This window comes from Nerophis lumbriciformis, linkage group LG26, assembly GCF_033978685.3.
Source record: "Nerophis lumbriciformis linkage group LG26, RoL_Nlum_v2.1, whole genome shotgun sequence".
Taxonomy (NCBI): domain Eukaryota; kingdom Metazoa; phylum Chordata; class Actinopteri; order Syngnathiformes; family Syngnathidae; genus Nerophis; species Nerophis lumbriciformis.
The window spans coordinates 3,740,004-3,762,114 of record NC_084573.2 but is presented as its reverse complement, the minus strand read 5'-3'; the positions used below and the strand labels follow the sequence as shown (position 1 = coordinate 3,762,114).

Sequence of the window (22,111 nt, the reverse complement as noted above, 5' to 3'; positions counted from 1 at the left end):
GTCTATAATAACGCCAGAGAAAGATGAGTACAGTCTATAATAACACCAGAAAAGATGAGTACCGTCTAGAATAACACCAGAGAAAGATTAGAACAGTCTATAATAACACCAGAAAAGATGAGTACCGTCTATAATAACGCCAGAAAAAGATGAGTATTGTCTATAATAACGCCAAAGAAAGATGAGTACCGTCTATAATAACGCCAGAAAAAGATGAGTACAGTCTCTAATAACACCAAAAAAGATGAGTACAGTCTATAATAATGCCAGAGAAAGATTAGTACAGTCTATAATAACACCAGAAAAGATGAGTACGGTCTATGATACCGGCATAAAAAGATGAGTACAGTCTATAATAACGCCAGAGAAAGATGAGTACAGTCTCTAATAACACCAGAGAAGATGATTATTGTCTATAATAACGCCAGAGAAAGATGAGTACAGTCTATAATAACACCAGAGAAAGATGAGTACAGTCTCTAATAACACCAGAGAAGATGATTATTGTCTATAATAACGCCAGAGAAAGATGAGTACAGTCTATAATAACACCAGAAAAGATGAGTACCGTCTAGAATAACACCAGAGAAAGATTAAAACAGTCTATAATAACACCAGAAAAGATGATTACCGTCTATAATAACGCCAGAAAAAGATGAGTATTGTCTATAATAACGCCAAAGAAAGATGAGTACCGTCTTTAATAACGCCAGAAAAAGATGAGTACAGTCTCTAATAACACCAGAAAAGATGAGTACCGCCTATAATAACACCAAAAAAGATGAGTACAGTCTATGATAACGGCATAAAAAGATGAGTACAGTCTATAATAACGCCAGAAAAAGATGAGTACAGTCTATAATAACACCAGAAAAGATGAGTACAGTCTATGATAACGGCATAAAGAGATGAGTACAGTCTATAATAACGCCAGAAAAAGATGAGTACAGTCTCTAATAACACCAGAAAAGATGAGTACCGCCTATAATAACACCAAAAAAGATGAGTACAGTCTATGATAACGGCATAAAAAGATGAGTACAGTCTATAATAACGCCAGAAAAAGATGAGTACAGTCTATAATAACACCAGAAAAGATGAGTACAGTCTATGATAACGGCATAAAGAGATGAGTACAGTCTATAATAACGCCAGAAAAAGATGAGTACAGTCTCTAATAACACCAGAAAAGATGAGTACCGCCTATAATAACACCAAAAAAGATGAGTACAGTCTATGATAACGGCATAAAAAGATGAGTACAGTCTATAATAACGCCAGAAAAAGATGAGTACAGTCTATAATAACACCAGAAAAGATGAGTACAGTCTATGATAACGGCATAAAGAGATGAGTACAGTCTATAATAACGCCAGAAAAAGATGAGTACAGTCTCTAATAACACCAGAAAAGATGAGTACCGCCTATAATAACACCAAAAAAGATGAGTACAGTCTATGATAACGGCATAAAAAGATGAGTACAGTCTATAATAACGCCAGAAAAAGATGAGTACAGTCTATAATAACACCAGAAAAGATGAGTACAGTCTATGATAACGGCATAAAGAGATGAGTACAGTCTATAATAACGCCAGAAAAAGATGAGTACAGTCTCTAATAACACCAGAAAAGATGGTTTGCAATTGGACAACCCTAGCAGCAGATGATTGTGTGACATGAAGGACCAGGAGCAGGTAAATGTTGACTCAGGCAAAGAATGCCCCGCAGGTTGCTTGACAACTTGTGCATCCAGTAGAGCTCATTTGCCGTCACTGCTCCTGGGCCAATATTTGCTTTTGTTTGAAGACGGGGCGGGAAGTGGGAAGGGGGGGTGCGAGTGTGGGATTGCCCACTGGTGTCACTCTCCCTCTCGCTCTAAAATAGAAGACAAATAGTCCCGTCCAACTGTGACGTGTGGGGGAAGCTGTGGGGGGGGGGGGGGGGGGGGAGCGGCGGCGCTGAAGGAAGAGCTCCGTGCGTGATGCCGGCGCTCGGACTCGGACTCTCGGCCGCAGGAGCAGGTCGCAGAGTCTCGCCTTAGACCCCCGACCAGGTCCCTCCCCTCCTCTCCTCCCCTCCCGTCCCCCTCCCCCCTCTCCCCACCCGGCCAGGAGCCGCCATGAAGCGGCAGAACGCCCGAACTTTGGCCCTGATCGTCAGCATCCTGACCTACCTGGTGGTGGGGGCGGCCGTCTTCCAGACGCTGGAGTCCAAGGAGGAGAGGAGCCACAAGAGGCGGCTGGAGGGACGGCGGCACGAGCTGATGCGCAAGTACAACCTGAGCAGGGTCCACTTTGAGGAGCTGGAGCACGTGGTCCTGCACCTGAAAGCCCACAAGGCCGGGGTCCAGTGGAGGTTTGCCGGCTCCTTCTACTTTGCCATCACTGTGATCACCACCATAGGTAAGACTGCGCCACAACACAAGTCCTGGTCCTGGTCTCTGCGGGTGGTGTCCTTGCTCAAAGGGCTTGAGAACACTTCCTTAGGTACTTTATGGAAAAGACCGTAATGCAATAAAAGTGTTTATCTTCACGTCATAGCTGTTCCTAATATTTTGGCCCGTTTGTTACTTCCCGTGAGTCATTTCTTAGTTCTGCAGCCACAGTAAGGTAACCAGTTTCTCCAAGTAGCGTAGTAAGCCTAAATATTCATTAAAAACAAGTATCTTTCATGTTTTTGGCCACTGTTGCATGACACACAGTTTGAACAGTAACACTTTGTTCGAATATTTAATCTATTCTTTATACCACACAGTAGGCCTAAATATTCATTAAAAACAAGTATGTTTCATATTTTTGCCCACTCCACTGTTTGATTAAACACAGTTTGAACAGTAACACTGTGTTCGAATATTTCATTAAGTGATTCTTTGTACCACACAGTAGGCCTAAATATTCATTAAAAACTAGTATGATTCATATGTTTGGCCACTGTTGCATTACACACAGTTTGAACAGTAACACTGTGTTCGAATAATTCATTAAGTGATTCTTTGTTCCACACAGTAGGCCTGAATATTCAATAAAAACAAGTATGTTTCATATTTTTGGCCACTGTTTGATTAAACACAGTTTAAACAGTAACACTGTGTTCGAATTTTTCATTAAGTGATTCTTTGCACCACACAGTAGGCCTAAATATTCATTAAAAACAAGTATGTTTCATATTTTTGCCCACTCCACTGTTTGATTAAACACAGTTTGAACAGTAACACTGTGTTCGAATAATTCATTAAGTGATTCTTTGTTCCACACAGTAGGCCTAAATATTCATTAAAAACAAGTATGTTTCATATTTTGGGCCACTGTTACATTACACACAGTTTGAACAGTAACACTGTGTTCGAATATGTCATCAAGTGATTATTTGTACCACACAGTAGGCCTAAATATTCATTAAAAACAAGTATGATTCATATTTTTGGCCACTGTTGCATTACGCACAGTTTGAACAGTAACACTGTATTCGAATTTTTCATTAAGTGATTATTTGCACCACACTGTAGGCCTAAATATTCATTAAAAACAAGTATGTTTCATATTTTTGGCCACTGTTAGATTACACACACTTTGAACAGTAACACTGTGTTTGAATATTTTTATTTATTATTCATACCACACTGTAGGCCTAAATATTCATTAAAAACAAGCATGTTTCATATTTTTGCCCACTCCACTGTTACATTACACACAGTTTGAACAGTAACACTGTGTTCGAATAATTCATTAAGTGATTCTTTGTTCCACACAGTAGGCCTAATTATTCATTAAAAACAAGTATGTTTCATATTTTTGGCCACTGTTTGATTAAACACAGTTTGAACAGTAACACTGTGTTCGAATTTTTCATTAAGTGATTCTTTGCACCACACAGTAGGCCTAAATATTCATTAAAAACAAGTATGATTCATATGTTTGGCCACTGTTGCATTATGCACAGTTTGAACAGTAACACTGTGTTCGAATAATTCATTAAGTGATTCTTTGTTCCACACAGTAGGCCTAAATATTCATTAAAAACAAGTATGTTTCATATTTTGGGCCACTGTTAGAATACACACAGTTTGAACAGTAACACTGTGTTCGAATATTTTTCATTTATTATTCATACCACACAGTAGGCCTAACTATTCATTAAAAACAAGTATGTTTCATTTTTTTGCCCACTCCACTGTTACATTACACACAGTTTGAACAGTAACACTGTGTTCGAATAATTCATTAAGTGATTCTTTGTTCCACACAGTAGGCCTAAATATTCATTAAAAACTATTATGATTCATATTTTTGGCCACTGTTGCAATACGCACAGTTTGAACAGTAACACTGTGTTCGAATAATTCATTAAGTGATTCTTTGTACCACACAGTAGGCCTGAATATTCATTAAAAACAAGTATGATTCATATTTGGGGCCACTGTTACATTACACACAGTTTGAACAGTAACACTGTGTTCGAATATTTTTAATTTATTCTTCATACCACACAGTAGGCCTAAATATTCATTAAAAACAAGTATGTTTCATATTTTTGGCCACTGTTTGATTAGACACAGTTTGAACAATAACACTGTGTTCGAACATTTCATCAAGTGATTCTTTGTACCACACAGTAGGCCTAAATATTCATTAAAGACAAGTATGATTCATATTTTTGGCCACTGTTACATTACACACAGTTTGAACAGTAACACTGTGTTCGAATATTTTTAATGTATTCTTCATACCACACAGTAGGCCTAAATATTCATTAAAAACAAATATGTTTCATATTTTTGCCCACTCCACTGTTACATTACACACAGTTTGAACAGTAACACTGTGTTCGAATATTTTTAATTTATTCTTCATACCACACAGTAAGCCTAAATATTCATTAAAAACAAGTATGTTTCATATTTTTGGCCACTGTTTGATTAAACACAGTTTGAACAGTAACACTGTGTTCGAATATTTCATCAAGTGATTCTTTGTACCACACAGTAGGCCTAAATATTCATTAAAAACAAGTATGGTTCATATTTTTGGCCACTGTTACATTACACACAGTTTGAACAGTAACACTGTGTTCGAATATTTTTTATTTATTCTTCATACCACACAGTAGGCCTGAATATTCATTAAAAACAAGTATGATTCATATTTTTGGCCACTGTTGCATTACGCACAGTTTGAACAGTAACACTGTGTTCAAATTTTTCATTAAGTGATTCTTTGCACCACACTGTAGGCCTAAATATTCATTAAAAACAAGTATGTTTCATATTTTGGGCCACTGTTAGATTACACACACTTTGAACAGTAACACTGTGTTTGAATATTTTAATTTATTATTCATACCACACAGTAGACCTAAATATTCATTAAAAACAAATATGTTTCATATTTTTGCCCACTCCACTGTTACATTACACACAGTTTGAACAGTAACACTGTGTTCGAATAATTCATTAAGTGATTCTTTGTTCCACACAGTAGGCCTAAATATTCATTAAAAACTAGTATGTTTCATATTTTTGGCCACTGTTTGATTAAACACAGTTTGAACAGTAACACTGTGTTCGAACATTTCATCAAGTGATTCTTTGTACCACACAGTAGGCCTAAATATTCATTAAAAACTAGTATGATTCATATGTTTGGCCACTGTTGCATTACTCACAGTTTGAACAGTAACACTGTGTTCGAATTTTTCATTAAGTGATTCTTTGCACCACACTGTAGGCCTAAATATTCACTAAAAACAAGTATGTTTCATATTTTTGGCCACTGTTAGATTACACACATTTTGAACAGTAACACTGTGTTTGAATATTTTAATTTGTTATTCATACCACACAGTAGGCCTAAATATTCATTAAAAACAAGCATGTTTCATATTTTTGCCCACTCCACTGTTACATTACACACAGTTTGAACAGTAACACTGTGTTCGAATATTTCATCAAGTGATTCTTTGTACCACACAGTAGGTCTAAATATTCATTAAAAACAAGTATGTTTCATATTTTTGGCCACTGTTTGATTAAACACAGTTTGAACAGTAACACTGTGTTCGAATAATTCATTAAGTGATTCTTTGTTCCACACAGTAGGCCTAAATATTCATTAAAAACAAGTATGATTCATATTTTTGACCACTGTTTGAGTTAACACAGTTTGAACAGTAACACTGTGTTCGAATAATTCATTAAGTGATTCTTTGTTCCACAAAGTAGGCCTAAATATTCATTAAAAACAAGTATGTTTCATATTTTTGGCCACTGTTTGATTAAACACAGTTTGAACAGTAACACTGTGTTCGAATAATTCATTAAGTGATTCTTTGTTCCACACAGTAGGCCTAAATATTCATTAAAAACAAGTATGTTTCATATTTTTGGCCACTGTTTGATTACACACAGTTTGAACAGTAACACTGTGTTCGAATATTTTTAATTTATTCTTCATACCGCACAGTAGGCCTAAATATTCAGTAAAAACAAGTATGTTTCATATTTTTGGCCACTGTTGCATTACGCACAGTTTGAACAGTAACACTGTGTTCAAATTTTTCATTAAGTGATTCTTTGCACCACACTGTAGGCCTAAATAATTATTAAAAACAAGTATGTTTCATATTTTGAGCCACTGTTAGAATACACACAGTTTGAACAGTAACACTGTGTTCGAATATTTTTATTTTATTCTTCATACCACACAGTAGGCCTAAATATTCATTAAAAACAAGTATCTTTCATATTTTTGGCCGCTGTTACATTACACACAGTTTGAACAGTAACACGGTACCAAAATCTTGGTATCGGGACAACCCTAATCTGAACTTGTATTCCTATCTTTAGGTTACGGCCACGCCGCCCCCAGCACCGACTCAGGGAAAGTCTTCTGCATGTTCTACGCCCTCCTGGGCATCCCGCTCACCTTGGTCATGTTCCAGAGTCTGGGCGAGCGCATCAACACGCTGGTCCGCTACCTGCTGCACCAAGCCAAGAAGTGCCTGGCCATGCGTCACACCGAGGTCTCCATGGCCAACATGGTCACGGTGGGCTTCTTCTCCTGCCTGAGCACGCTGTGCGTGGGGGCGCTGGCCTTCTCCCACAGCGAGGGCTGGAGCTTCCTGCACGCCTTCTACTACTGCTTCATCACGCTCACCACCATCGGCTTCGGCGACTACGTGGCCCTGCAGAGGGACAACGCTTTGCAGAACGACCCCCGCTACGTGGCCTTCTGCTTCATCTACATCCTGACCGGCCTGACGGTGATCGGCGCCTTCCTCAATTTGGTGGTGCTTCGCTTCCTGACCATGAATGCCGAGGATGAGAGGAGGGACGCCCGGCACAGGGCGCTGCAGAGCCGCGCCGCCAAGCCCAGGGGGGAGGTGGCCTGCCTGGTGCCGATCTCGTCGACGCCCTCCACGCCCGGGACCAACGCGGCGCCCAAGACCAAAGACGGCGTCTACACAGAGGTGCTGCACTTCCAGACCTTCTGCTCGTGCTTGTGGTACCGCAGCAAGGACAAGCTGCAAGGCTCCGCCTCCATCCCCCAGGAGCTGGCCTTCTCCGATGTCTACTTGCCACAGGACGGCCCCCGCAACACCGAGACCACGTCCACGGGATGCGTGTGTACTCCGCGGCGGCGCTCTGGCAAGAGGTCCATTGGGAGGGGCCTCAACATTCTCGCTCCGCTCCGAATGTTCATGAGACGCAGCTCAGTGTAGCCTACGGACATGTCAGACTTGTTCAAAGAATTCCCACTTTGTGGTGCTAAAAAAGCAAAACATCCTAGTGATGGACCTTCAACTTGTTTAACTACAGGTTTTCGTCAGGGGTGGAGACTGGCCGAATCTCGGTCGGTCTCAAGAGTCTGGCAAATGTTAGGGTTTTGTTTTGCAAGCAAACCTCCCTGCTTCAAGGCAGGATGCTGCTTTGTTCTCTGATTGGCTGCAGTAAAACAAGGACTGTCTTTATTCCAGTACTGTAGCAGTAAATACATAGAAATACTTCGAATGCCAGGGTACACATGTTTGTGAAGTCCATCCATCCATACATCTACTTCCCTCTCCCCAGCCACTTCGTCCAGCTCCTCCCGGGAGACCCCGAGGCGTTCCCAGGCCAGCCGGGAGACATAGTCTTCCCAACGTGTCCTGGGTCTTCCCTGTGGCCTCCTACCGGTCGGACGTGCCCTAAACACCTCCCTAGGGAGGCGTTCGGGTGGCATCATGACCAGATGCCCGAACCACCTCGTCCGGCTCCTCTCCATGTGGAGGAGCAGTGGCTTTACTTTGAGCTCCTCCCGGATGGCAGAGCTTCTCACCCTATCTCTAAGGGAGAGAGCCCCTCCACCCGGCGGAGGAAACTCATTTCGGCCGCTTGTACCCGTGATCTTGTCCTTTCTGGCATAACCCAAAGCTCATGACCATAGGTGAGGATGGGAACGTAGATTGACCGGTAAATTGAGAGCTTTGCCTTCTTCACCACAATGGATCGATACAGCGCCTGCATTACTGAAGACGCCGCACCGATCCGCCTGTCGATCTCACGATCCACTCTTCCCTCAGTCGTGAACAAGACTCCGAGGTACTTGAACTTGTGAAGTGCCACACTAAAAGAAACCGTCCTACAGTTTCGGAGCTAAAGTGGAACCTTGAAAGCTGAACGCAACCCGGGGTTGTACAACTCAGAATTAGACCAAAATCTTGGATAAAAACCCGCCTCTGAAGTATGTCAAGTACGCCCCATTTTGCAGACTTCAAAGGATTATATCCTCCTGAAAACCAGCGTCCTCTGCAGTGGTCATTTGGTTTTTGTTTTGTCAATCACACATTTCAGGGGTAGGGGGCAAAATAGTCCTGTTATCCACCCATCCATCCATCTTCTTCGGCCTATCCGCAGCCAAAGCAGATAAGCCAAGATTTCTCTCTCTCCGGCTACTTCGTCCAGCTCTTCCCGGGGGATCCCGAGGTGTTCCCAGGCCCAGGGGACGGCATGGTGTGGTGAGTAGAGCAGACGTGCCAGAAACTTGAGGGTTCCAGGTTCGCTCCCCGCCTCTTGCCATCCAAATCACTGCCGTTGTGTCCTTGGGCAAGACACTTCACCCTTGCCCACAGTGCCGTTCACACTGGTGAATGAATGGTGGTCGGAGGGTTCCGTAGGCGTAAATTGGCAGCCACGCTTCCGTCCGTCTACCCCAGGGCAGCTGTGGCTACAAATGTAGCTTACCACCACCGAAGTGTGAATGTGGAGTGAGCGCTTGGAGCGTCTAGTTGATAGAAAAGCGCGATATAAATCGAATTCATTATTAACTGAGAGACATCGTCTTGCCAGTGTGTCCTGGGTCTTCTACCGGTTGGATGTGCCCTAAAAAGCCCAGGGGGGCATTCTGACCAGATTCCCGAACCACATCTGGCTCCTTTCAATGTGGAGGAGCAGTGTCTTTACTCTGAGCTCCTCCCGACCCAACCCATCTCTAAGAGAGAGCCCCGCCTACCGACTGAGGAAACCCAAGCTTGTACCCGTGATTTTTTTGGTTATAACCCAAAGTTCATGACCATAGGTGAGGCTAGGATTGATCTGTAAATTGTGAGCTTTGCCTACCGGTTCAGCTCTTTCTTTACCACGACGGACAGGGTCCGCATCACTGCAGACGCCACACCGATCCGCCGGTCGATCTCACGATCCACTCTTCCAATAGAAGATCCTGAGGTACTTGAATTCTTCCACCTGGGGCAGGATCTTGTCCCCAACCCGAAGATAACACGCTATCCTTTCCCGGGCGAGAACCATGGGCTCGGACTTGGAAGTGCTGACTTTCCTCCCCATTATGTTCAACAGAGGATGCTGGTTTTCACAAAAGTATTTACGGGACTCATGTTCGAAGCAGTAAGATTTAGTTTTTAGCTAAATTAACATACTAAGTCCTAAATGGAATACTTCCCAGTACACTTTGATAAGTATGTCGTGCATGCAAATTGTACACAAATATTGACAGCGCTGTTCCAAATCGATTACGGATGGTGTGCCCTTACCGGAAAAGACGCAATACTTCAATCGTAATATTTACCCGCTTCTCCTTCGCTCCTTTCTAACGGTGATTTGCAACCACACAACATACCTTTTTTCCCCAGCAATGTCTATCCATCCATGCAGGGTCGGGTCGCAGGGGCAGCAGTCTAAGCAGGGAAGCCCAGACTTCCCTTTGTCCAGCTCCTCCTGGAGGATCCCGAGGCGTTCCCAGGCCAGCCAGGAGACATAGTCTTCCCAACGTGTCCTGGGTCTTCCCCGTGGCCTCATACCAGTCAGACATACCCGAAACACCTCCCTAGGGAGGCGTTCTGGTGGCATCATGACCAGATGCCCGAACCACCTCATCTGGCTCCTCTCCATGTGGAGGAGCAGCGGCTTTACTTTGAGCTCCTCCCGGATGACAGAGTTTCTCACCCTATCTCTAAGGGAGAGCCCCGCCACCCGGCGGAGGAAACTCATTTCGGCCGCTTGTACCCGTGATCTTGTCCTTTCGGTCATAACCCAAAGCTCATGACCATAGGTGAGGATGGGAACGTAGATCGACCGGTAAATTGAGAGCTTTGCCTTCCGGCTCAGCTCCTTCTTCACCACAATGGATCGATACAGCGCCTGCATTACTGAAGACGGATGACAGAGTTTCTCACCCTATCTCTAAGGGAGAGGCCCGCCAGCCGGCGGAGGAAACTAATTCCGGTCGCTTGTACCCGTGATCTTGTCCTTTCGGTCATAACCCAAAGCTCATGACCATAGGTGAGGATGGGAACGTAGATCGACCGGTAAATTGAGAGCTTTGCCTTCCGGCTGAGCTCCTTCTTCACCACAATGGATCGATACAGCGCCTGCATTACTGAAGACGGATGACAGAGTTTCTCACCCTATCTCTAAGGGAGAGGCCTGCCACCCGGCGGAGGAAACTCATTTCGGTCGCTTTTACCCGTGATCTTGTCCTTGTCCCGGCAACATCTCAACTGGACATATTATGGATGGATACCGAATTCGGTACGTTTAAAGGCACCGCTCAAAGTCTGTTGGTAATACCCGCTACCGATTCACGCAAAATCAAACAGTACCATGTTTGGATACCTTTTACTGAGCGTGACATCACGTCCGGTTGCGACCTGGGCACCGGCTCGAGCCGGACTGCCCGTAGGTAAAGTTACAACTTTCCGTGCTGACATAGCAAGAAGAAGGCTCTCCTTTTTCAAAATGCGCTAGCTCGGTGCTAATTCACATTGGAATTGCCATAGACCTGCTGAGCAATTTGACGCGGAGATTTCACTGCACGTTACAATCAAACAGCCGGTGTGTAAGAAGTACGATACTTAGATTTTAACCACTTTGTAGGCTCAACAAAATAAAAGAATGGTACATTCAACCTAATGGCAAAGACTACTTTCTTCCTAAAGCAACACACCGTAGTCTAAACACTACTGCCATCTAACGCCTCGGAACTGCAACTGCTGTTGAAACTGTTTTCATTTCGATGCCCGGCCCTCCACCGTTGGACCAATTAGAAAGTCAGTGAGTGTGTCACATCTTGGTTGCCAGTTACACACCTGCCCCTGGTATAGTTACTAAACATGTCAGACTTTAGTCCATCTAAAAAGTTACCATCCTCAACTTATTCATGACAAAGCCAGGAACAAAACCAGGCTTTGTATCGGGGATGCCTCTGAAAGATGGAGACAATTGAAGGCGGAGAAGATTTTGAACTTGCTAATTTCCTCCTTGATAGGTAAGTCAGGTAAAGAACATGATATCATGGCTGTCTTGAGTTTCCAATCATTTCTACAACTCTTATTTATTTGTGATAGAGTTATTGGAGCACATACCGTATTTTCCGCACTATTAGCCGCACCTAAAAACCACAAATTTACTCAAAAGCTGACAGTGCGGCTTATAACCCGGTGCGCTTTATATATGGATTAATATTAAGATTCATTTTCATAAAGTTTCGGTCTCGCAACTACGGTAAACAGCCGCCATCTTTTTTCCCCGTAGAAGAGGAAGTGCTTCTTCTTCTACGCAAGCAACCGCCAAGGTAAGCACCCGCCCCCATAGAACAGGAAGCGCTTCTTCTTCTACTGTAAGCAACCACCCACCCGCGTAGAAGAAGAAGAAGCGCGCGGATATTACGTTTCATTTCCTTTGTGTGTTTACATCTGTAAAGACCACAAAATGGCTCCTACTAAGCGACAGGGATCCGGTTCATGAAAAGACGCAATCTCTCCATCCGCACACGGACTACTATTTCACAGCAACTGCCTAAAGACTTTCAAGAAAAAGCTGGCTACTTTCCGTGCATATTGTAAAAACAAGATAGCTGAAAAAAAGATCCGGCCAGAGAACATTATCAACATGGACGAGGTTCCACTGACTTTTGATATTCCTGTGAACCGCACTGTGGATACAACGGGAGCACGTACGGTGAATATTCGCACCACAGGGAATGAGAAGTCATCCTTCACTGTGGTTCTAGCTTGCCATGCTAATGGCCAGAAACTTCCACCCATGGTGATATTCAAAAGGAAGACCTTGCCAAAAGAGACCTTTCCAGCCGGCGTCATCATAAAAGCTAACTCGAAAGGATGGATGGATGAAGAAAAGATGAGCGAGTGGTTAAGGTAAGTTTACGCGAAGAGGCCGGGTGGCTTTTTTCACGCAGCTCCGTCCATGTTGATATACGACTCCATGCGCGCCCACATCACGCTGGTTTTTAATATATTATTAAAGTTTGACTGACCTATCTGACTGTTTTTTTGACATTCCTTTAGCGCAGTTAGATGCGGCTTATAACACGGGGCGGCTTATAGGTGGACAAAGTTTTGAAATATGCCGTTCATTGAAGGCGCGGCTTATAACCCAGGGCGCCTTATGGTGCGGAAAATACGGTACTTGTTGGTCACTAAAAACATTCATGAAGTTTGCTTCTTTTATGAATTTATTATGGGTCTACTGAAAATGTGAGGGTCAAAAGTATACATACAGCAATGTTAATATTTGCTTACATGTCCCTGACCCCCTCCAGGCACCTTTTCTTTGAACTGTTTTGTGACCAAAGGCAGCGGCTGTTTACGACCCCCCTTCCTTTAAAGTTAAAGTTAAAGTTAAAGTACCAATGATTGTCACACACACACTAGGTGTGGCGAGATTATTCTCTGCATTTGACCCATCACCCTTGATCACCCCCTGGGAGGTGAGGGGAGCAGTGGGCAGCAGCGGTGGCCGCGCCCGGGAATCATTTTGGTGATTTAACCCCCAATTCCAACCCTTGATGCTGAGTGCCAAGCAGGGAGGTAATGGGTCCCATTTTTATAGTCTTTGGTATGACTCGGCCGGGGTTTGAACTCACAACCTACCGATCTCAGGGCGGACACTCTAACCACTAGGCCACTGAGTAGGAAACTGCTGTTGCCATGTACTCAGGGAAAGTCCAAACTTATTCCACAGAACCACAGAACTTTCCTCCAGAAGGTCTTATCTGTGTCCATGTGATGTCAAATGAAACAAAAATGGAGCTGTTTGGCCACAATACCCAGCAATATGTTTGGAAGAGAAAAGGTGAGGCCTTTAATCCCAGGAACACTATGCCTACCGTCAAGCATGGTGGTGGTCGTATTATGCTCTGGGCCTGTTTTGCTGCCAATGGAACTGGTGCTTTACATAGAGTAAATGGGACGATGAAAAAGGAGGATTAGCTCCAAATTCTTCAGGACCAGCTAAAATCATCAGCCCGGAGGTTGGGTCTTGGGCTCAGTTGGGTGTTCCAACAGGACAATGACGTCAAAAGTGGTAAAGGAATGGCTAAATCAGGCTAGAATGAAGGTTTTAGAATGGCCTTCCCAAAGTCCTGTAGACAATGCTGAAGAAAACCAACACATTTAGCTGAACCGCACCAATTTTGTCATGAGGGGTGGTCAAAAATTCAAGCAGAAGTGTCAGGTTCAAACACATTTATTAAACAGACAAGAAGCAAGGAATTAAACAGAGACAGAATTCAATGTAGCTCGTCGAGGAGAAACGCCTGGGCTGTACTCTTTGTACAGTCTTCCACCACGCTCTGGCAAAATGGTTGCACGCCTCCTCTTTTATTTGGACTTTCCCTGATTACATGGCAACAACCGTTTTTAAAGGAAGGGGGGTCGTAAACAGCCGCCGCCTTTGGTTACAAAACAGTTCAAAGAAAAGGTGCCCGGAGGGGGGGGGGGTCAGGTCCCACTTCCTCGCCGCTTTATAGATCTCGGGTCAAGACAAAAATCTTCCCGTGGATTATAATAGATCAAAGAAACTGTTCGAATAATTGTTTCTAAGTTATCACAAAAACTTTGTCTTTGAAACCTACCAAGAGCAAGGCTCATAAAACTCCACTGTGTAGGGGGGAAGCAGCATGAAGGTGTTCCTGTTTCTTTCAAGTATTGTTATAAAACAGAAAGATACTGTCTGACCCAAGAACGACAAAAGCGAAGAGGAAGCAGGACCAGACTCCCCTCCCAGGCGACCTCTTTTTGAACCTCCTTTTTGAACTGTTTTACGAACGACCTTTTTGAACTGTTTTACGAACCTCTCTTTGAGCTGTTTACGACCTTTTTTTTTTTAACTGTTCTGTAACCAAAGGCAAGGCTGTTTACGACCCACTTCCCTTTTGGAAGCAGCTGTGGTCATGTGCTCGGGGAAAGTCATACTTGCCAACCCTCCCGAATTTTCCGGGAGACTCCCGAAATTCAGCGCCTCTCCCAAAAAACTCCCGGGACAAATATTCTCCCGAAAATCTCCCGATTTTCAGCCGGAGCTGGAAGCCACGCCCCCTCCAGCTCCATGCGGACCTGAGTGAGGACAGCCTTTTTTCACGACGGGAGGACAACAGGGTGACAAGAACTAAATCCTACAGACTAGAGATAAATTGTATTATTATGTTTATTTTACCTAAAAATAAATATATTTATTAATAAAAAAATAAAAATAAACTAAATACATTTTTACTATATTTTGCTAAAAACATCAACATTAATTGTATTTTTATTTGTATTTTTTCGTGACTCCTTATTACATCCAGCCATAGAATTTTACATTAAAATAAACATATTTCAAATCATTGATTTTAAATTATCATAATAATTCATTTAAAATGACCATATTTAATCATTAAAATAATTGCTTGTTTATCAACAACTTTAGCATTTTATTCGTTACATTTTGAAACTCTCAGAAGCCAAGTTATGTTATATTCCTTAATATTTATTTATGCAAGTTTGAAGTATCAATTATCTAAACACATTTTTGTTTGCATATTTTCAGGATGTAGATATATATACATATATATATATATATATATATATATATATATATATATATATAATATGTATGAAATACTTGACTTGGTGACTAGCTGTCAATATACTCCTCCCCTCTTAACCACGCCCCCAACCACGCCCCGCCCCACCCCCGACCACGCCCCCACCTCCCGAAATCGGAGGTCTCAAGGTTGGCAAGTATGGGGAAAGTCAAATAAAGGAGGAGTTGTACAATCTTTGGCCGGAGCGTGCTGAGATACTGTACAAGGGTACAGTGTACAGGCGACTCTCCTCAATTGAGCCAAATTGGGTTATGTCTCTGTTCAATTCCTTGCTTCTTGTCTTGTTTAATAGATGTCATCAGTGTTTGCACCTGACAGAAACCGACACCTTCATGTCGCTTCCCATCCTACACAGTGGAGTTTTACAAGCCTTCTGCTTGGTAAGATCAAAGACAGCTTTTGTCTGCTCGCGCCGGGAACAGAAACATTTTGTGATTACTTACATACAATTATTCTGACAAGAAGCTTGTGGATGGCTGCCAAGTGAAACTTGCCAAGGGACATGTAAGCAAATATTAACATTGCTGTATGTATACTTTTGATCCTCACATTTTCAGTAGACCCATAATAAATTCATAAAAGAACCAAACTTCATGAATGTTTTTTCGTGACAAACAAGTAAGTTTATCGCATAAAAATAAGAGTTGTAGAAATGATTGGAAACTCAAGACAGCCATGACTTTATGAGACCGGGCTTTCTGCTCCGCCGCTCCCAGTCTGGGGAACGCTCTCCCTGACCACCTGAAGGCACCACAGACTGTGGATGCTTTTTAGATACAGGTAAAAGCCAGTAAATTAGAATATTTTGGAAAAACTTGATTTATTTCAGTAATTGCATTCAAAAGGTGTAACTTGTACATTATATTTATTCATTGCACACAGACTGATGCATTCAAATGTTTATTTCATTTAATTTTGATGATTTGAAGTGGCAACAAATGAAAATCCAAAATTCCGTGTGTCACAAAATTAGAATATTACTTAAGGCTAATACAAAAAAGGGATTTTTAGAAATGTTGGCCAACTGAAAAGTATGAAAATGAAAAATATGAGCATGTACAATACTCAATACTTGGTTGGAGCTCCTTTTGCCTCAATTACTGCGTTAATGCGGCGTGGCATGGAGTCGATGAGTTTCTGGCACTGCTCAGGTGTTATGAGAGCCCAGGTTGCTCTGATAGTGGCCTTCAACTCTTCTGCGTTTTTGGGTCTGGCATTCTGCATCTTCCTTTTCACAATACCCCACAGATTTTCTATGGGGCTAAGGTCAGGGGAGTTGGCGGGCCAATTTAGAACAGAAATACCATGGTCCGTAAACCAGGCACGGGTAGATTTTGCGCTGTGTGCAGGCGCCAAGTCCTGTTGGAACTTGAAATCTCCATCTCCATAGAGCAGGTCAGCAGCAGGAAGCATGAAGTGCTCTAAAACTTGCTGGTAGACGGCTGCGTTGACCCTGGATCTCAGGAAACAGAGTGGACCGACACCAGCAGATGACATGGCACCCCAAACCATCACCCAACCATGCAAATGTTGCATTTCCTTTGGAAATCGAGGTCCCAGAGTCTGGAGGAAGACAGGAGAGGCACAGGATCCACGTTGCCTGAAGTCTAGTGTAAAGTTTCCACCATCAGTGATGGTTTGGGGTGCCATGTCATCTGCTGGTGTCGGTCCACTCTGTTTCCTGAGATCCAGGGTCAACGCAGCCGTCTACCAGCAAGTTTTAGAGCACTTCATGCTTCCTGCTGCTGACCTGCTCTATGGAGATGGAGATTTCAAGTTCCAACAGGACTTGGCGCCTGCACACAGCGCAAAATCTACCCGTGCCTGGTTTACGGACCATGGTATTTCTGTTCTAAATTGGCCCGCCAACTCCCCTGACCTTAGCCCCATAGAAAATCTGTGGGGTATTGTGAAAAGGAAGATGCAGAATGCCAGACCCAAAAACGCAGAAGAGTTGAAGGCCACTATCAGAGCAACCTGGGCTCTCATAACACCTGAGCAGTGCCAGAAACTCATCGACTCCATGCCACGCCGCATTAACGCAGTAATTGAGGCAAAAGGAGCTCCAACCAAGTATTGAGTATTGTACATGCTCATATTTTTCATTTTCATACTTTTCAGTTGGCCAACATTTCTAAAAATCCCTTTTTTGTATTAGCCTTAAGTAATATTCTAATTTTGTGACACACGGAATTTTGGATTTTCATTTGTTGCCACTTCAAATCATCAGAATTAAATGAAATAAACATTTGAATGCATCAGTCTGTGTGCAATGAATAAATATAATGTACAAGTTACACCTTTTGAATGCAATTACTGAAATAAATCAAGTTTTTCAAAATATTCTAATTTACTGGCGTTTTACCTGTATATGCATACTAGTTTTAGCTATTAGGCTGTTCTAGTTTTTATTTTTATTTAATACACTGTAGCACTTTGAGGTTGTTTACTCAATGCAACGTGCTTTTTTACAAATAAAATCTATCATTATTATTATTATTATGTTCTTTACAAGTGTATGTAAACTTTTGACCACGGCTGTATACGTACGGTCTCTGGTGACATGTTGCCGCCACACCTGGAAAGGAAGCATGCAGGGAGTCGACGCTGACAGGACTATTTTTAGTGGCGACAGATGGGAGGGTCTTTAGTATGTGAGCACAATGGATAATAATCAAGCTGTCAGTCACAGGCCTTTAATGGACTTAGGCGTGATTAGGAAAGTCCACAAAACCCTGGAAAAGACACTTCATCCTGTTTTGTTCTGAGATTTAACACCAAACATATGAATGGGATGATTATTTCCAGGGATTAGTCTGATCTAGTGTTAGTCTGTGACCATGAATGTATGGAACCCACTCTTGGGCCCAGATGGTTGCCCCACTGGACGCCTGACTGAGGTCCAGGTCCGGGGAAAAAAAAAAAACCTACAGCCGGTTAGTCACCGGCTAAAAGTATGGCGCTCCGTGTGGGACGGGCCACGTTTAGAAAAGCTCCCGCAGAGCACGAGCATGGAGAGAACGCAGTCTCGGCTTGTTGCCGTGGAGACCACATGTTGATAGACCACCTTCAGACTAAAGACCAGTGATGTGCCAGTCCATACCGAAATACCCATAGCAGATCATTCATCCTCCGATCGAAATAGATCCTTTTTTTTTTTCAGGGGTGTCCAAACTTTTTCCACCAAGGGCCGCATACTGAAAAGTCCATTTAAAAAAATACTAACAACAGATATTGTGTCAACTTTGTATTATAAGTGACTAAGTACATGACTATTAATTAGTGGTTAGAACAGCGATGTCCTAACTTTTTGACTGGGGAGCCGCTTTGGGCTAAAATAACTTGGCTGGGGGCCAAAAGCCGACTTCATGCAAGGTAACCACATTTGATATACATATACAAATATATACATCTACATATATATATATATACAAGTACAGAGGCTATTTCATCCCTACAAGACTGTTTCGCAGGTTTCCCTGCTCTTCGGGGAATTTAATTAATATTAATTTAATATTAATATAATATAAAATTTTATGATGTTATATTAATATTATACAAGCCTGTTCCGCAGGTTTCCCTGCCCTTCGGGGAATTGTATTAATATATTATATTTAATCAATATTAATATAACATTATACAATTTTATGATGTTATATTAATATTGATCAATAATAACATAATATTGATATTATATTAATATTAATACAATTCCCCAAAGTGCAGGGAAACCTGCGAAACAGGCTTGTAGGGATGAAATAGCCTCCGTATTTTTTCCTGACCTAACGTACACCGCTCTACCCAGGTATTGAGCACTTTATAACGGATAAACCACAGAAACCTCTACTATATATATATATATATATGTATGTGTGGGGGAAAAAATCACAAGACTATTTCATCTCTACAGGCCTGTTTCATGAGGGGGGTTCCCTCAATCATCAGGAGAGAAAAAAAAAATATCTCCTGATGATTGAGGGAACCCCCCTCATGAAACAGGCCTGTAGAGATGAAATAGTCTTGTGATTTTTTTTCCCACACATACATATATTGCGCTCTACTACGGTATCGAGCACTATTTTTTGGATAACCTTATTAAGACATTATATATATATATATATATATATATATATATATATATATATATATATATATATATATATATATATATATATATACATATATACACACACACACAAATACATATATATATATATATACTGTATATAAATATATATATACACACACAAATACATATATATACACATATACACACATTTTTATATATACATATACATACACACAAATACATATATATACACATATATACACACAAATATATACAGCATATACAGACATATATATACACATATACATACACATATATATATATATATATATATATATATATATACAACATATACACACACATATATACACACATATATATAAATATATATATATACACACACACATATATACATATATACAAACAAATATATAAATATATATCTATATATATATATACATACATACATACACACACACACATATATATAGATATATATACAGCATACACACACAGATATACATATATATATACACACAGATATATATATATATATATATATATACACAACATATACACACATACATATATATGAATATATATATACACACACACATATATATACATATATACAAACAAATACATATATATATATATATATATATATATACATACACACACACACATATATATATAGATATATATACAGCATATACACACACATATATATATATACATATGCATATATACACATATACATACATATATATACACACACGCATACATACATACACATATATATATACAGCATATACACACACATATACATACATATATACACACATATATATATACAACATATACACACACATATATACACACATACATATGAATATATATATACACACACACACATATATATACATATATACAAACAAATACATATATATATATATATATATATATATATATATATATATATATATATATATATATATATATATATATATATATATATACACATATATACACACACACACACATGTATATAGATAAATATACAGCATATACACACACATATATATACATATGCATATATACACCTATACATACATATATATACACACACGCATACATACATACACATATACATACATTTATATATACACACATATATACAGGTATACTGTATATATACACACACACACACACACTCATATATATATATCTCGATAAACTCTGTAAAAAGCAGCGTCAGCTTACTGCCGGATTTTCTGTCACGACTCCCGTGTGGTAAATTGGCAAATGAGCAAAGACTTGAGAGTCGCCTTGTTGCTCATGTCGTCAACAGGAAGTGTAGAAGCAGGTGACAAACAACAGCGCGGGTCCTGTCGCCACTGCCACATCCATCCCAGCCTTCAGCCATGAAGACAGAAGGAGGACCCGTTGGCCGAATCCCTGTTTTGACCCCCCGTGGGCCCGAGCATCTGCTGTTTATACTTTGGCCACGGACCTGAGGATCTGTGTCAAAGACCAAAATAGTCCCCCTGAGAAGTTCGGCCTCCGCCTTACGTCAACAATTGTTTGGTTTTTTTTTCATTGATGGGGACAAAATGTTTGAATTTAGACAAACCTGGCAACACGTACTCTCAGGATACCTTCACTCGTCCACCTTGTGTTCAGTCATAGTTTACAGCAAAGGATGTTACGGCGCACGCGCAGTCTGATTCTCCCTCCTCTGCGGGAACACTTGGAGGCTCCGTCTGTGCGCACCTCGGGACACGCCCACGGGTGCGCACATCCAGGAACGCGCCGCGCGCGTCTCCGCCCTGCTGCAGCCACCAGCTGCAATCACTCGCTGGCAATCATCACACCTGGAACTGATGAGGGCGAGCTGGTTAAAAGACCAGTGGACCCTAGGATCGGCGCGGGAACTTAGCTTTCTCATGGTGTACCGTAAGCAACAAGCTTTATGCTATATTCGTGTTTTCCTCTCCGTGCCTTGATTTGTCCCTTGTCTTCTCCCGTGTCCCCGCAGTACCCTCCGTCGCCTGGAAAGTGAGCTGTGCGTCTCATTTTCCCCTGGATCTCCCTCTGGACTCTGACTGCTTCCTTCGTTCCTCGACCTCTTGCTCGGCCCTGGATTCTGACGCCTCGCTCTCGCCCCGGATCATCTGCCTGCCCCCCTGGACTTCCGCGTATATCATTCAACACTTGGTAACACACTTCAGCTAACTACACACATAGTCTTACACCACACACTCTTGTATTCTAGTTCACACTTCATTTCCTTAGTTCAGTAGTATTGTTTATTATTATATATATATATATATATATATAATAAATAATTGTATATACTGCCCCCTGGTGTCTGTTTGCCGTCACCTCCCCTCAGTAAACACAACAAAGGAACTATGAAAAATGCACTTTATGTACTCCTCCTTATTGTCAGAACAAATGTATCGAAGTTATCACAAAACTTTGTGTTTCAATGAGTTCCCGGCGAGCAGACAAAAGCTCTCTTTGATCTTACCAATCAAAAGGCTTGTAAAACTCCACTGTGTAGGATGGGAAGCGACATGAAGGGTTCGGTTTCTTTGATCTATTGTAATCCACAGGAAGATTTTGTCTTCACCCGAGATCTACAAAGCGGAGAGGAAGCAGGA

The 22,111-nt window shown here is 41.7% G+C and overlaps 1 protein-coding gene across 1 annotated transcript; it reads left to right on the top strand.

Annotated features, from left to right (window-relative positions):
* Positions 1-2,036: 2,036 nt before the first annotated feature.
* On the top strand, positions 2,037-8,038 carry kcnk3b (potassium channel, subfamily K, member 3b). Its single transcript, XM_061987651.1, has 2 exons — positions 2,037-2,404; positions 6,844-8,038. Exons 1-2 carry the CDS (start codon positions 2,122-2,124, stop codon positions 7,716-7,718), a joined length of 1,158 nt encoding a protein of 385 aa, XP_061843635.1. The 5' UTR covers positions 2,037-2,121; the 3' UTR covers positions 7,719-8,038.
* Positions 8,039-22,111: the final 14,073 nt, after the last annotated feature.

Excerpts from the sequence above, each read along its gene's own strand:
- kcnk3b (XM_061987651.1), top strand. The coding sequence starts at position 2,122 with ATGAAGCGGCAGAACGCCCGAACTTTGGCCCTGATCGTCAGCATCCTG. Across the intron at positions 2,405-6,843 it reads CACTGTGATCACCACCATAG|GTTACGGCCACGCCGCCCCC; the intron begins GTAAGACTGCGC and ends TCCTATCTTTAG.